Below are 15,570 nucleotides of genomic sequence, written 5' to 3' on the forward strand. Positions count from 1 at the left end.
CTTCCGCTTCCTGTTCCGCCCGTGACGCACGTGGAGCTCCCGGCGTACGGCGGCCGGCGGAACAGGAAGCGGAAGCGGCGGCGGGGCCGCCCGGTACCGGGGCGGAGGAGGGAGGGCGGCACCGCCGCGTCCTTGGGGCGCTCCGGGAACGGCGGCGAGGGACAGGGAAGCGGCCCCGGGCAGGGGGGACATGCGGGCCCGGCAGCCGGTGGCCGGCGCCCGCCTCCCGCAGGCCACCTCCCGCCGCGATGCCGAGCCCCCGGAGCAGCCGCGAGCGCCGCGCGGGCGGCAGCGGCGGCCGGCTGGAGTTCCTGTCGCTGAGCCAGCGCGGCCCCGCCGCCCCCGACAGCCCCTCCCGCCGCAGGGAGCCCCAGGCGGCCGCGCCGCTGCCGGAGGAGGACTGCATGAAGCTGAACCCGTCCTTCGTGGGCATCGCGCTCAGCTCCCTGCTCGCTATCGACCTCTGGGCCTCCAAGCGCCTGGGCGTGTGCGCCGGGGAGGGCTCGGCCTGGGGCAGCGCCCGCCCGCTCATGAAGGTCATCGAGGTGTCGGGGCACGGCATCCCCTGGCTGCTCGGCACCTTCTACGGGCTCTGCCAGAGTGACAGCTCGGCGGCCAGGGAGGTGCTGCTCAACCTGCTCTTCGGTGAGGCGCGGGGCTCGCCCGGGGGCTGATGGAGCCGAGCGGGGAGGGTGGGACACAACGAATGGCGCAGAGCTGGTGAACCACAGCCCCGAGGGCACCTGATTTTGAGCGGCCCGTGCAGACCCATGTGGGGTGCCTGGCACTAGAGGCAGCAGCCCTGGAAACGTGGTGACACGGGTAGGGCTCACCTGTCAAGAGTTCCCACCACGCACTGCGAAGCTCCCGACAGCTGCACTGCTCCTGCAGTTGCACAAAGCTCTCAGGGTGATGAATGAAATATTTTAGCTCTTCAAGTTTATCAGAACATTGCATTCTAGGTGCAGCTTTCTAGTGTTGAGACACCAGCCCATTCCCTGAAAAGCTACTCTGGCACACAGACATCTGCACCCCTGGCTCCCTGCCTAGACAGTGCCTTTGTGGATTGATGTGTATCAGCCAGTGAGGAAATTTGGTTTAATGCACGCATTTTAATCTTGCATTGTGTAATATTTCACACTCACACACACACAGTATCCTAGGTACAGAGTCTTCATTTCTGCTCATTTAGAAACTGTAGTAGCTCCAGAGCACTAGACCTTTTCAGGTCCTTACTCTTGTATTAAGTTGCAGGTAATTAGTATCTCACACTTAGAATCTGAATTGAAATTGCCTGGTGGGAAGTACATAGGTTTGTGCATCTTTCTCATCTAGCAGCACATGGTTAAATTACAGTCCCACAGCAGAGCTGTGAGAAAGGACCGGGAGGCCTCCAGCCTAACTTCTCCAAGGAGATCTGTCCCCATACCAGAGCCTTGTCCAGCCCTCACTACTCTGGGCCAGAGCCACCCACCTCTCTGGGGGCCTGTAGCCAGGACTACAGCACCTGTGTGGGGAAGGAGGGTTCCCTTGTGTCCAAGCTGAATCTCCCAAATCCTATGTAAAAAGAGGAAAAAGTCATTGATCTAGGTTTACATGTAGGAAAAAAAAAATATTTATTCTGAAATGATTAACCAAAGGAAATGAACTGAAGTGACCAAAAGGTTTGGTGTCCAGAAACAAGCCTTAGCAGCAGAAGCTGGTCTCTTACATGACTTCCCTGGCTGTGAGGGCTAAGCAGAACTCAGAGGGGTAGAGAAAGTACCCTCTGACCTGCACGAGAAGCTGCTCTTGCCAAATACTGGCTGAACACTTCTCACAGGTACTTTGCATCTTCTACCAGAACAGCCTTTACCTCTCAGGGGCAAGCCACTGTTACATAAATCATCCTTTAGTCATCTCTTGAAAACCAAAGCACAGTTAGCTTTCCCTCCAGCAGCAGGGAGAAGCCAGACTCCAGGACCCTTGGCACCACACCAGCTCAGAGCCCCTCACACTGAGCTGTGGCTGAGTGCTTGGAGCAGGTTGATCATTCACCCGGTAGGTTTGAACTCCAGTCACCAGGGCAGGCAGAACAATGCTGAGTCAGCACTGCCAGGAAGGGAGTTGTCCCTCTGCTGCCTTCAGGTTATGGGGCAGGTTGAGCCCAGAGTCACAGTGAGATCAGATTTTACACAAAAGCCCTGGCAGAGCCCTGTTGGGCTGTGGCAGGCAGATGGTCTGGTGGTGCACGAGGGAGCAGAGGTTGAGGACGTGGTCATGCTGCAGAAGGCCAAGTGCAGACGAGTGCTGTGCTCTCCCTGCCTGGGTGTTGCAGCCATGGGAAACAATGCCTTCTCTTAGCAGGTCTGGGCAGCCAAGCTCTTTCATAGGTAACAGCTGTGCTTTCAGTAACCCACTGCTCCTGTCTCTCCTAGCATTGCTGCTGGACCTGGTAATGGTGGCCATGGTGAAGGGGCTGGTGAAGCGGCCACGGCCCACCCACAACAAGATGGACATGTTCGTCACCATCTCAGTGGACAAGTACTCCTTCCCCTCGGGTCACGCCACCCGCGCCGCCCTGGTCTGCCGCTTCGTCCTGCGGCACCTGGTGCTCGCTGTCCCGCTGCGCGTCCTCGTGGTGCTCTGGGCCCTCATCGTCAGCATCTCCAGGGTGATGCTGGGCAGGCACAACATGACGGACGTGCTGTTCGGGCTGGTGCTGGGCTACGCCCTGTACAGCGTGGTGGAGCACTGCTGGCTGTCCCCACTCAACGCACCCGCCCTCTTCGCGCTCTGGGACCACTGACAGACGGGCTCCTCACAAAGGAGGGGCGTGCACGCACAAGGGAGGGGATACTGGGACTTGAACTCGCACCCTCAACCCCATCAGTCTGGCCAAGACTTGCACCCGAGCGGTGCTGCAGGCTCCTGGTCTGCACTTGGATGTTTGGTGCTGTCTTGCCCTCCTGGTCTTGTGTCAGGCAGGGTCTGCACTGGCCAAACAGCTGCACTGACTGTTCTGTGACAGAAAAAAAACAGTCTCTGCAGAGCCTGGGGAGAGCTCAGCACATTTCATCCGGCAGCTTGCTGATGATACTGTGAATCTGCATGCTCTTGCTGGTCACTTGCAATAGCCCATGGTGTATGTGGTAGCTGTGACTTTGCAGAGGTTTGTCTACAATCACCCATGTATCTGTATTCTATAAATACACTGATCATGCTGCTGTCATAAGCATATCCTGTGCAGCCTGCTCTATAACACCTGTCTGGAGGGGCTTGTGGGGGTCTCTCCTCAGGGTTATAAATAGCTCTGCCTTTCTAAACAATCTCTTCCTTTCTGCTCTCAATTTAAGTACTGCACTGAGGTCAGATATTGAGCAATGAGGACACAGGCACCTGGCCCCCAGTCCCATGGGGAAAGGATAGTGGGACTGAAGGGTTGGTCCATCCAGTGGGTAACAGGGGAAGCAGCTCCCAACCGCAGCCTATTCCTGAAGCCCTTGTGCAGAGCTTCCCTGCTCCTCTTCCCCTCCATAGGATTTTCAGTTTCCCAGGGGGTACAGTGCATTCCTAGCAATTCCTGGTGGTCAGCATGTTCCCAGGCTGCAGATAGCATTCTGGAGAACCAGCCCCTTCCTCACAGCCCAGCAATATACCCTCTCCCAGGCTGCAGGGCAGCCTCAGGTCTGAGCCTTACCTGCACCTCTTGCAGGTAAGCAAGAGGCTCTGACAACCACCACCTGCCCTGGCACCATTGGTCTGTTTTTCACAGAGGGCTGCTTATCCTTGGCAGGAGGGGACCACAAGGAGCCTCTGTAATGAGCTGGGGTTGAGATTGAGCCAGAAAAGCAGAAGAACCAGAGCCCAGCAGGGAGTGAAGGCTCTAGACTAAGCTTAAATAATGAGCTTAAACAGCACTCCTGGCATGTGGGTGGGGTGATTGGGTCCAGCTGAGGCTCCTTGTGGTCATTGAGGTCTCTTGATGCACTCAGGCTCTGGAAAGCACCAATTAACTCATATTAAGACCAGGCAGTGTTTAAGTGTGCTGTTCCCCTGGGTGAACTGTGCAGGAGCAGCCTGAGGGCCAAAGGCACAAGCACCCTGTTACTGTCTGTCACCCACTGTCAGTTATGCAGGGGCCAAAATGAAAGTGCTTGACAGAGTTCCCCCAGAGCTGAGCCCTGACCCACTGCCAGGGTGAGCCAGTAAAACTACCAGATGTGGGTTTGTGCTCCAGTGACCAAAAAAATAATCCCCTGGGTTGCACTGCATGCCTGGCAGCCGGCTGGGCCAGTTCAGCATGTGCATGGCAGCACCTGGACACCCCGGCCAGCCCTCTTGCCCCAAGGCAGAGACGAGCCCTGTGGTGGCTGCAGGGGCACAGACAGGTGGCACACTGCAGTGTAGGTAGAGTTTGAGGTGATCGGAGCTTGTTGAGATGTGCCAAAACACCTCTGCTCCTTCCCAAACACAGGGTGCATTTCATCAACCAGCTGGTCTTGACCAAAATGCCATGGCATGAGCCCAAGCACAGCACGGCAAAGTCCAGAGCAGTGCAAACTCCTGTAGGGAGAAGAGCAAGTTTAGAGGCAACCTGCACAAAGATTTAATAGGACAGCAGTGAGGTTGAGAGTTCAGAGGTCTCCTGTACTTATCACCCTTGGGCAATCTGTGCAGAGCTTGCAGAAGAGCCAGAAGCCAGCTGAGAGCAGAGCAGGGAGAGTAGTACTGCCAGTGCTGCCACACTGCTGTACCCGTGCTGATCCCCCTGCCTGGTAAGATGCTTTTGATGCTTTTTGACAGGCAGGCAGAGTGCGAGTTGGCAGCTCAGCACCTCTGCCCAGGGCAGAGATCAGCCCTTGCCAACAGCAAGGTACAGAAAGAGCTTTATTAAACTTACTGCAGACATACTGTGAGGCTTAGAAGATTAAAGCCATTTCAGCTGCAGATCTTGACCCCTCTGCAGCCCTGTGCCTTGCTCACCTCTGGGGCGAAGTTCCCTGGACATGGGAGAGCAATTTCCCCTGCAGTCCCCAAGAGCTGTCTGGCTGAGTGTGCCAGGAGCCAACAGCAAGCTCTGGATCCACATGGTCTGTGCCTCCTGCTGTCGGGGAGAGCCTTTCCCTAACTGGTCCCACCACCCTGGCACCAGTGACACCCTGACAGTGTGGTGCTCCTCGCACCAGGGTCCCGCTGGCCCCAGGTCTCGGGCAGCCCACGAGTGAGCCGCGGCTATAGGGACACTGTGCCGACACGCCCAGCCCAGGGGCACAGGGGGAGTGGGCGATGCGCTGCCGGGTGTCTCTGGAGCTGATAGAGCCGCGCGTGCCTCCGGCTACCAGGATAAACAGGGTTAGGCTGATCCATATAATCCCAGAGGTAAAAGTTCAGGGCAGCGTTTTGTTCACTCAGCACGTACGCCACGGGGATCGGCTGCGTGTCTGTGTTCCCGCACGGTGCCCGGGACGGCTCCTTACCCCGCTGTCGAGGCTGTAGCGACAGCCGCTCCCGGAAAAGCAGAGCAGACGGCCGGGAGCCAGCCGGCTCCTGGCTTCCTTCCCCTGTAGCCGTGGGAGGAGTGACGGAGGGGGAGGCTCCGCTTACGGCCGCTGCGCACCACAAAGCCAGGCCGCGGTCCGGCCCCACGGCTCGGGGCAACCCGGCAGAGACCCCCGAGGGGCTCCCCGCCTGCCGCCCGCCTTCCCGGGGCTGCTGCTCCCCCAGCCGCAGGTCGGTGGAGGGTGTCCCGGTTGAGGGTGTCCCCGTTGAGGGTGTTCCCCGGGCTGTCAGCACGCAGTGGGCACCGGGACAGCACGACGGGCATCACCTCGGGGAAGGAAGAGGGCGAAGGGCAAGGCAGAGGGGCTGTCACCCACTTGGGAAGGAGCCGTCGGTCTCCATGATGGATGGAGATGGGGCACGGCATTCTGGTGTACCTCCATCGCTGGGACTTAGCATGGGTGGGGACATTTTCAGGCTGCCTGGCACGGTAGCATTTCTCCCCAGGGCATCCACAGGCAACACCACAATAGTACAAAACCCAGCAGTGGCCAGTCCCCACTTGGGGGGGAATAGCAGTTGCTTCAAAACCCCAGGCAAATTTCGGGGGGGCTTCCTCTCAACTTGGGGTCTCTTTGGTGCACAGGGCCAAAAGTCTGCACAGTTGCACCTCCCAGCCCCACTTTCCCATGCTGTCCCCAGGCAGAGATCCAGTGGTGAAGTCCAACATGGCAAAGAGGGTGGCCATCATCGGCGGGGGCAGCAGCGGGCTGTGTGCCATCAAAGCCTGCCTGCAGGAGGGGCTGGAGCCCGTCTGCTTCGAGAGGAGCCGGGACATCGGAGGCCTCTGGAGGTTTGAGGTAAACCCTGCCGGCCATGTGTCAGCACAGTGGCCCCCAGGGATCCGTGGTGTCTGGTGGGGTGGCATGCAGCCCGCCACAGTGGGGTCCTCTGGATGAGGCTGAGGGCAGGGTCTCCATGTAAAGGAGCAGCAAAATCTGGCCACCCCTCCCCATCGATCCCCTGGCCAGTGCTGAGCCATAACCCATGACCCACTCCTACAGGAGAACCCCGAGGACGGCCGTGCCAGCATCTACCGCTCTGTCATCATCAACACCTCCAAGGAGATGATGTGCTTCAGCGACTTCCCCATCCCCGAGGACTTCCCCAACTACATGCACAACTCCAAGATCATGGAGTACTTCCGCATGTACGCCCAGCGCTTCGACCTGCTCCGCCACATCCGCTTCAGGGTGAGAGCTGGGGGGCCAAGGGGGGGGTGGCAGCGGGGCCAGGGGGCGCAGGGTGCCTGACGCCCACTCCCCCTGCACCCAGACCAGCGTGTGCCGCGTGTCCAAGCGCCCTGACTTTGCCACCACGGGCCAGTGGGAGGTGGTGACGGAGAGCGAGGGGAAGCAGGAGGCTGCTGTCTTTGACGCCGTGCTGGTGTGTACAGGGCACCACACCGATGCACATCTCCCACTGAACACCTTCCCAGGTACTGCCCTGCACTGAATGAAGAGACACCACAGAAAGCTTGGCCATGCCAGTCCCTACTCTCCTTGCTGCTTTTCCTCTCAGCCCTAGCATTTCCCTGCCTTGCTTTGACTCCAGGAGTGTTCCCATGCTCCCCAGGAGTGCTTTGGTGGGGTGAGGGAGCATCTCCACTTCAGTCTTTGTGGGGGTGATCCTCCAGCCTGGCACGAGGAAGCCAGGCATATCTTCTCCCTGCTCACAGGAATCGAGAAGTTCAACGGCCACTACCTCCACAGCCGAGACTACAAGGACCCTCAGGATTTCAGGGACAAGAGGGTCGTTGTTATCGGGATTGGGAATTCAGGGTCAGACCTGGCTGTGGAGATCAGCCAAATGGCCAAGCAGGTGAGAAGCGGGAGTAGGGTCTTGGTGGGCAGGGCAGCCCCCCTTGGGACACTGTTGGCTCCACAAGGACACCAGGACCAAGGCACTTGCACAGCCACTCCTCCATCCCAGCACTCACTGTATTTGGCCATGCTGGCACCCGCCAGTCTCAGCCACCAGGCAGTGGTGGCAGTTGAAAGTCAGTCCCACACAGACACCAATTTTTTTCCCTGAGCCCCAGGCTGAGGGTGCCCCTGTGGCACTTCCCTACCTCTCCCTGCTAGATGCCAATCACCAGCTCCCTCTGCCCTCTGAGTCTTTGCCCAGTGTGGCAGCACAGAGTGATCCCAGGGCAAGGACATGTCCCCCCTGGGGCAGCCCCCCAGGACCATCACTGCCTTCAGGAGGTGATGCTTCTTTCTTGTCCAGGTCTTCCTCAGCACCCGCCGGGGTGCATGGATCCTCAACCGCGTTGGAGATCAGGGCTACCCCATTGACACCATCTTAACCACCCGCATGAAGGTATTCCTGCAGGAGCTGCTCAGCCCGTCCCTGGCGTGTGACTACATGGAGAAGAAGCTGAACGCCAGGTTTGACCACACGCATTACGGCCTGAAGCCAAAGCACAGGTATCAGCAAACACTCCCCCTGCCCAGGAGGGACCCACCACCTCCCTCTGTGTCCAGCGTCACTTTACCATTCCATGCTCCCTATGTCTGGAAACCAGGTTAATAGCTGTGTTGTGCCCAAGAAATGCTCAAGGGAACCACCACTGCCCCTTCCAGGGACCCTTGGTGGCACCAGTGCAGGGGCAGCCGCTCAGCATCTCTGGGGGACCAGCCTTTTGACAATGAGCATCCCTGGGGATGAGCATCCCCAGAGCAGGACACAGAACAGAGACACTCCCTCCCCAGTGCCCTAATGGCTCCTTGTACCTTCCAGGGTCCTTCACCAGCATCCAACCATCAACGATGACCTGCCCAACCGCATCATTTCAGGCAGGGTGCGGGTGAAGCCAAATATCCAGGAGTTCACGGAGACATCTGCCATCTTCGAGGATGGCACCAGGGAAGACATTGATGTCGTAGTTTTTGCCACAGGATACAGCTTCTCCTTCCCATTCCTTGAGGGCTTTGTGAAGGTGGTGGAGAACCAGATCCCCCTCTACAAATTCATGTTCCCCCCTGACCTGGAGAAGCCAACGCTGGCTTTCATCGGCTTCATCCAGCCCCTGGGTGCCATCATGCCCATCTCCGAGCTCCAGTGTCGCTGGGCCACTCGCATCTTCAAGGGTAAGTGAGGCAAACCTGCCCCGTGGCTGCAGCCTGAGCCTGAAGCCCTGGAGCAGGGGCAGATGGTGCCAGCCATGTCAGGGAGGCTGTGGCATCCTGGCTTGCAGCCCTCACGGTGAGATGGGCTCTTGCCTGACAGGCACAGAGACATCCATACCCTGTGTTCCATGGGCTGCTCCTTCCCATCCTGAGGAGCTCAGAAAAGCCTCAGGTGCCAGACCACCGGCCATGGTGGTGCCGGCAGGGGCACAGCACCCAGGCAAGGGCAGCACCAGAGTGGCCACCGTGGCCAGCAGGGTGCAGCCTCCCCATGCTGTGGCTCATCCTCCCTAGGTCTGAACGAGCTGCCCCCGCGGCACGACATGGAGGCTGACATCAAACAGAAGAAAGAAGCGATGGCAAAGCGGTAAGATCCCCACAGGAACAGGGAGGGGGCTGCTGTGGGCACAGCTGCCCGTGGGCACCTGTCCTGTCCCATGGCTGCATCCCGGCACATTTGTTCATGCCAACAGATGTCAGGGATATGATTTGCCACACTACCCTCAGCCCAGTAATCCTTCCCCATGGTGATCCATCCAATACTGCCTTGCTGGTGCGCAGGGCATCTGCCAGTACTGCTGCCAGCACCTGCCCTTCCTCCCTGCCCACAGGTACGTGAAGAGCCAGCGGCACACCATCCAGGTGGATTACATCCCCTACATGGACGAGCTTGCCTGCCAGCTGGGGGTCAAGCCCAACCTGCTCACCCTCTTCCTCACGGACCCCAAGCTGGCTCTGGAGGTGGCCTTCGGTCCCTGCACGCCGTACCAGTACCGGCTGCGGGGCCCAGGTGCGTGGGCGGGTGCCAGGGAGGCCATCCTGACCCAGCAGCAGCGCATCATCAAGCCCCTGCAGACGCGGCACGTGGAGGAACGTCCCTCGGCCCTCGCTGTGCCCCTCATCTTCAAGGTGGTCGGGGCCGTGGCCATCCTCGCTGCTGTTTTTGCTTACTTTTAGGTGCCCTGCAAGCATGAGAGGGCACGGTTTGCAATGTGCCAAGGGGCTGGCCGGCCACCCCTGCCCCATAGCAGTCTGTGCACCCCAGTGCTGGCAGAAACCCCTGCCTAGTACGGCCCCACTGTGACCACACCATGAACTCGGGATGCACAGAACCTCCCCAGCTGCCAAAATAAAGATTGGACCCCTGTGCTGTGCCTCTCTCTGTGGAGCTGCTGCCAGGGACAGAGAAAGAAACCTGCTCATATGTGGGGTAAAATCCAGTCCCTCTCAGCCAGCGCTCTGGGCTTTTCTGTCCCCTGTAACCCAGCTGTGCCACTGCTGACACACTCACAGGAAAGCATTGAACAGCCAAGCATTGTCGTGTTACTGACAACATCATGACCCACTGTGTGCCAGGGAATGCTAATGGGTGTGAGGTCATCCTTGTGTCACTGGCCCACAGCAGTACACATGTACACACCTGTGTGTATCCACAGCAAGACAGCCTCGCTCAGGGTGTGTGATGTAGGAGCAGGTCCCAGGGGTCACAGTAGCACAGTTCAATGCCACCTTCATCACCTGCACGCAGCCCCTCCAGAAGATGGCTGGGTGGGACGGCCACCCAGAGTGGTGACAGGAGTCTTGGCCACCACACACCTGGGCTGGCATGACTGCCAACCACCTGAGCATCCTCCTAGTTTGTTTTCCATGCCACAACCTGCTGAAATCTGGAGCACAGCCACATCTCTGCCCTGCCCACCGAGTCCCGGGGCAGTGCCAGCATCATCAAGTGCTTACAGAATCCAATGAGCCTCCTGTGGAGGGCAGGCACAGATAGGGGGAGTGGCAGAGTGGTGGGGGGAACCTGTAGATCGTGTCTAGAAAAAACACATCTTATGAAACCCTAGCTGCCCTTGGCCACCCACAGGAAGCACAGGGACACTCACTCCCAAACTGAGCGCCCTTCCTGGTGTAGCCCGCCAGGCTCTGCAACCCGCTCAGTGCCACAGCTTCTCCGGAATCCCTGCCAACACCAGAATGCGGGACATGGCTCCCCAGAGAGTAGCCATCATTGGTGCCGGTGCCTCTGGCCTGTGTGCCCTGAAATGCTGCCTGGATGAGGGGCTGGAGCCCACCTGCTTTGAGAGGAGCAAGGACATCGGGGGCCTCTGGCGCTTCGAGGTAAGCCCCATGCGTGCCAGCCTGCCCCATGGCAGCAGCACAGTTAGGATTGGGATCGGTTCTTGGCAGATAACAAAGCACCACTCCCCTGCTTTGTAAGCGTGTGCCAGGCAGGTTTACAAGCTAAACGACAGGAAAGTAAAACGGCTTGGCAGCAAAAGGTCCCCGTGGTGCCAGATGGTGTGCTGGGCAGATGGGACTCATCTCCTTCCCACCAGCAGCAGCACGGACCCTCTCCAAGGACCTCACCCCAGGGCTTACTCCCCCCAGCTCAGCTTTCCTCTTTCCCATCCTTCCCTTCCTGGTCTCATCCACCCCTTGCTCTGCTGATTTGCTCTTGGTCCCCTCCAGCCCTTTCCCACATATCCTTGTCCTATCTGACCCCACTGTCTGTCCCAGTTTCTGTCTTTTCCAGCCCTTCCCTGGAATCACTGTTGCTCCCCTCCCTGCTCCTGTGCTGCTCACCCACGCAGAGGCACCAAGTGCTGCCTCCTCTGTGCCTTGGCTCAGGGGAAACCTGGGAGCTTGTTTCTGCACCCACCTAATAAGGCTGCTGACTTTTCCCCCATGGACCCACCAACAAGAATACCAGTGCTCCCACCATGCCCTGTTATATGGGTGGGAGAGGCCGGGGGGACAGACATGGGCACCACACCAGTGTGGGGTTGGGAGTGGCTCAGTCACAGCCTGCTGGTCCTGCCCATGATGGGTCAGGAATGGGACTGGTACAGCGAAGCCAGGGAAGCAGCATCCAGCTGCTAAGGCACAGACCTGTCAAGCAGGAGCAGCCACTCAGCAGGGAGCACTGGAGCTGGCTCCACAACCAGTGAGACCTGATGTGGCAGCTGCCGCAGTGACACCACAGGCAGCTTCAGGAATGCACCACCTCACAGGGGAAACGAGTGGGAGTGGGGAAGCTGAGGCACGAGACCACCACGACATGCTGTCACTACTGCCTGGTTGTCACAAACCCAGAGCTTCCTCTTCCCCATTTTTTGAGGCAGGTGGTCTCCCTGATGGGAGAGTGCAGGGATGGGTGCTATGATCACCTGTGGCCTAATTCAGCATTCACAGGCATGGAGATGTGCCAGGCAGGGCAGGCGGGTGGCCCTGCAGTTCCTGGCCAGTGCTGAGCCGTGACCCACTCCTACAGGAGAATCCCGAGGACGGCCGTGCCAGCATCTACCGCTCTGTCATCATCAACACCTCCAAGGAGATGATGTGCTTCAGCGACTTCCCCATCCCCGAGGACTTCCCCAACTACATGCACAACTCCAAGATCATGGAGTACTTCCGCATGTACGCCCAGCGCTTCGACCTGCTCCGCCACATCCGCTTCAGGGTGAGAGCTGGGGGGCCAAGGGGGGGGTGGCAGCGGGGCCAGGGGGCGCAGGGTGCCTGACGCCCACTCCCCCTGCACCCAGACCAGCGTGTGCCGCGTGTCCAAGCGCCCTGACTTTGCCACCACGGGCCAGTGGGAGGTGGTGACGGAGAGCGAGGGGAAGCAGGAGGCTGCTGTCTTTGACGCCGTGCTGGTGTGCAGCGGGCACCACACCGATGCACATCTCCCACTGAACACCTTCCCAGGTACTGCCCCACAGGCTGCTCGCCTGGTCCTTGACACCCCTGGGACCATCCTCCTCTCCAGCTCAGCCTCCACCCTGCTCTGGGTGCTACCAAAAATGCCTCTCAAGTTTTAACACACCAGGTGGGATTGCATGAGCACCCAAAGCATCCTGCTGGCAGATGTCACAGCTGCCAGTGTGCCTCTCCCACCAGAGAGAGGCTCCCTCTCCACACTGCTGGCCAAGCACATGGTAGGCTCTCCAGCTCCTCACCAAGCTTGAGAGCTCAGCACTCATGTTTGCCTTCTCCTTTGGGAGACAGGCAAAAATGCCTGGAGGGCTTTCAGCTGTGGAGACCCTCTTTGGTTGGGGAACAGGCTGGAGGACACCATCACCAGGGTCTGGTGATATGGTACAAACCCCAGCTGCTCCTCTACCCTCAGTGCATAGCACCAGACAGGAACTGCAGGAGGATTTTGGTATGGGAGCACAGAGGTATTCAGTCCAAGCCCTGCTCCAAGTCAGGCTAGACCCAAAGCCAGAGTAGGATTCTCAGGGCCACACTGAGAATCTCCCAGGCTGGAGATGCCACCACCTTTCTGGGCACTACCCCAGGGCTGGTCCCAGCCTGTTCCCAAAATACACTACCAGTCTGATCAGGGGGCAGCCACCCTCCTACCCCACATCCCAGCCCAGCATGGCTTCCCTCTCTCTTCCAGGGCTGGAAAAGTTTGAGGGCTCGTACCTGCACAGCCGGGACTACAAGAGCCCACAACCCTTTTCAGGAAAGCGGGTGGTCGTGGTTGGCACCGGGAATTCAGGCATCGATATCGCAGTGGAGCTGAGCCACACAGCCAAACAGGTCTGCTGGGAGAGCCAAGAGGGATGGGGTGCTTATTATTCAGACCCCAGAGAGCACCGATCATCCCCCCCACCCGCTGCAGGCTCCCCTCCCTCCAGCACTCAGCCACAAGCACCACATCCCCTCTTGGTGGAGGTGTCTACTGTGGTCCCAGCAGCTGTGCTGGCATCCCTGTCCTTGGAACATGGCAATGGTCCAGCCTGGTCTCAGGATGCTGCCATGCTGCCACCGCTCTTCTCCTTTCTCCCAGGTTTTTCTCAGCACCAAGCGTGGGACCTGGGTGCTACACCGGGTGGCGGACAGAGGGTACCCCTTTGACTTCAGTTACCTCAACCGCTTCGGGCAGCTCTGCACGAGCCTGCTGCCTCAAAACATCACCAATTTTTTCATGGAGAGGAAGCTGAATGCCCGCTTTGACCACACACTCTATGGCCTAAAGCCCCAGCACAGGTGAGTGCCCTGGCAGGTACCTGGCCTGGGTACCTGTCCCAGCAATGCCCATCCTACTGCCCAGGCCCATACAAGGTCTGTCCGTGCCTTCCAGGATCTTTGACCAGCACCCGACCGTCAACGACGACCTGCCCAACCGCATCATTTCAGGCAGGGTGCGGGTGAAGCCAAATATCCAGGAGTTCACAGAGACATCTGTGATCTTTGAGGACGGCACCAGGGAAGACACTGACGCTGTGGTCTTTGCCACGGGATACAGCTTCTCCTTCCCATTCCTTGAGGGGTGTGTGAAGGTGGTGCAGAACCAGGTCTCCCTCTACAAATTCGTGTTCCCCCCTGATCTGGAGAAGCCAACACTGGCTTTCATCGGCCTCATTCAGCCCCTGGGTGCCATCATGCCCATCTCTGAGCTCCAGAGTCGCTGGGCCACGCAAGTCTTCAAGGGTAAATCAGGCAGTTTGGGGGGATGCAGCCAGGTTTCTCTAGCTACATCAAGACTGAGGTGTTCAGCTGGTGGCCTCCCCTCACATGCTGTCTTCCCACACTCACCGTTTAATCATCCTTTTGCTTCTTCATGAGGACAAAAACCAGCATTGTATTTTGCAACAACTCTTGCACTGATCATCTCTTGTGAGAGCCGCTAACAGGACCTGTTGCCTGCAAACCACCTTCTCCCTTTCCTTTCCTACCATTACTTTCTTTGCCCATGCCTCCCACTTTGCTCTTGAGCTGGTGGCACTTCCCCAAAGCCCCAAAGGCTTCCATGTGCAAGCAGAGGCCTGGCTGAGCCATCCAGACGGTGGTGGGAGCACAGACCTCCCTCCAGCTACAGCCTCCTCTTCCACAGGGCTGCAGGACCTGCCACCACGTGCCAACATGCTGGCTGAGATCACAGAGACCAAGGACCAAATGGCCAAGCGGTAAGGACCCTGCACAGCATCACCTCTGCCACCCTCCCCCCCGTGCTCATGTGCCAAACCTGCCTCCCCTTCCTCCCTGCCCACAGGTACGTGAAGAGCCAGCGGCACACCATCCAGGTGGATTACATCCCCTACATGGACGAGCTCGCCTGCCAGCTGGGGGTCAAGCCCAACCTGCTCACCCTCTTCCTCACGGACCCCAGGCTGGCTCTGGAGGTGGCCTTCGGTCCCTGCACGCCGTACCAGTACCGGCTGCGGGGCCCGGGTGCGTGGGCGGGTGCCAGGGAGGCCATCCTGACCCAGCGGCAGCGTGTGGTCAGAGCCCTGCAGCCCCGAGGCAGGGCCCGCCCCAGCGCCCTGCTCCGCATCCTCAAGGTCCTCTTCAGCATCATCGGCGTGATTGCGGCCATCCTCGTCTACGGCTCGCGCTCTCCTTAGCCTAAAATGAAGGAGACAGCGGGTCCTCCCGGCAATCTTTTCCTTTGTGCTTGTGTCTGTTGCTCCTTGCTAGGTGTGCCGCCACGCCCGGAGGCACGGAGGGAGTCCTTCCTTGAAGGTGCAGCCGGGTCTGTCCCGCCTTCCTGCTGTGCCAGATACGCAAGTCCTGGTCACGGGCTGCTCTGAGGACGGGAGTCACTTCCCTCCCCTAAATCCTGGCCCGGCAGCACCACAAGCTCTGTCTGTGCGTTAGGTCACACTGAGGTGGTGGGGAAACTGGGAACGTGCCTCAGGAAAAGGACAATAAAGCTTGTCTCCGTGCCGAGGGGACCACGGGCCACACTGCTTGGCTGTCTCAGTCTGTGGGGCCTATCCTGAGGCGTCTGCCCAGCCCACGGGCAGCACCCTACCCGCTTGCTGCCCGCAGCCCCCCAAACATCCCCGGCACCGCCCTGCCCTCAGCAGACATGGCCGCCGGCGGGGGTGAAGCCGTGCGACCCCCCGCGCGCCATTAACAACAACGGGCCGAGCCGCCCTCACCA

General features: G+C 59.1%; 3 protein-coding genes across 7 annotated transcripts; all 3 read left to right on the forward strand.

Annotated features, from left to right (window-relative positions):
• The first annotated feature begins 122 nt into the window (after positions 1-122).
• Positions 123-3,217, forward strand: PLPP6 (phospholipid phosphatase 6). The gene is made up of 2 exons (XM_027658490.1): positions 123-645; positions 2,418-3,217. The coding sequence occupies exons 1-2, from the start codon at positions 249-251 to the stop codon at positions 2,786-2,788; spliced, it is 768 nt and encodes a 255-aa protein (XP_027514291.1). The 5' UTR covers positions 123-248; the 3' UTR covers positions 2,789-3,217.
• Positions 3,218-4,560: 1,343 nt separating this feature from the next.
• LOC113954310 (dimethylaniline monooxygenase [N-oxide-forming] 5-like) lies at positions 4,561-9,866 on the forward strand. Of its 4 annotated transcripts, none has more exons than XM_027658477.1 (9): positions 4,561-4,757; positions 6,128-6,341; positions 6,546-6,734; positions 6,817-6,979; positions 7,220-7,362; positions 7,771-7,970; positions 8,284-8,633; positions 8,967-9,039; positions 9,284-9,866. In XM_027658477.1, exons 2-9 carry the CDS (start codon positions 6,171-6,173, stop codon positions 9,627-9,629), a joined length of 1,635 nt encoding a protein of 544 aa, XP_027514278.1. In that variant the 5' UTR covers positions 4,561-4,757; positions 6,128-6,170; the 3' UTR covers positions 9,630-9,866. The 4 variants fall into 4 exon arrangements, with proteins under 4 accessions (XP_027514278.1, XP_027514280.1, XP_027514279.1 ...); XM_027658479.1 differs by having other exon boundaries at positions 4,562-4,757; positions 6,184-6,341; XM_027658478.1 differs by lacking the exon at positions 4,561-4,757 and adding an exon at positions 5,277-5,712.
• A 326-nt stretch (positions 9,867-10,192) lies between these two features.
• Positions 10,193-15,549, forward strand: LOC113954311 (dimethylaniline monooxygenase [N-oxide-forming] 5-like). 2 transcript variants are annotated; one of them, XM_027658483.1, is made up of 8 exons: positions 10,196-10,793; positions 11,947-12,135; positions 12,218-12,380; positions 13,078-13,220; positions 13,471-13,670; positions 13,765-14,114; positions 14,518-14,590; positions 14,677-15,549. In XM_027658483.1, the coding sequence occupies exons 1-8, from the start codon at positions 10,650-10,652 to the stop codon at positions 15,026-15,028; spliced, it is 1,614 nt and encodes a 537-aa protein (XP_027514284.1). In that variant the 5' UTR covers positions 10,196-10,649; the 3' UTR covers positions 15,029-15,549. The 2 variants fall into 2 exon arrangements, with proteins under 2 accessions (XP_027514285.1, XP_027514284.1); XM_027658484.1 differs by lacking the exon at positions 14,677-15,549 and having other exon boundaries at positions 10,193-10,793; positions 14,250-14,521.
• The last annotated feature ends 21 nt before the right edge of the window (positions 15,550-15,570 follow it).

Source organism: Corapipo altera, unplaced genomic scaffold, assembly GCF_003945725.1.
Source record: "Corapipo altera isolate COAL_440 unplaced genomic scaffold, ASM394572v1 79, whole genome shotgun sequence".
Classification (NCBI taxonomy): Eukaryota; Metazoa; Chordata; class Aves; order Passeriformes; family Pipridae; genus Corapipo; species Corapipo altera.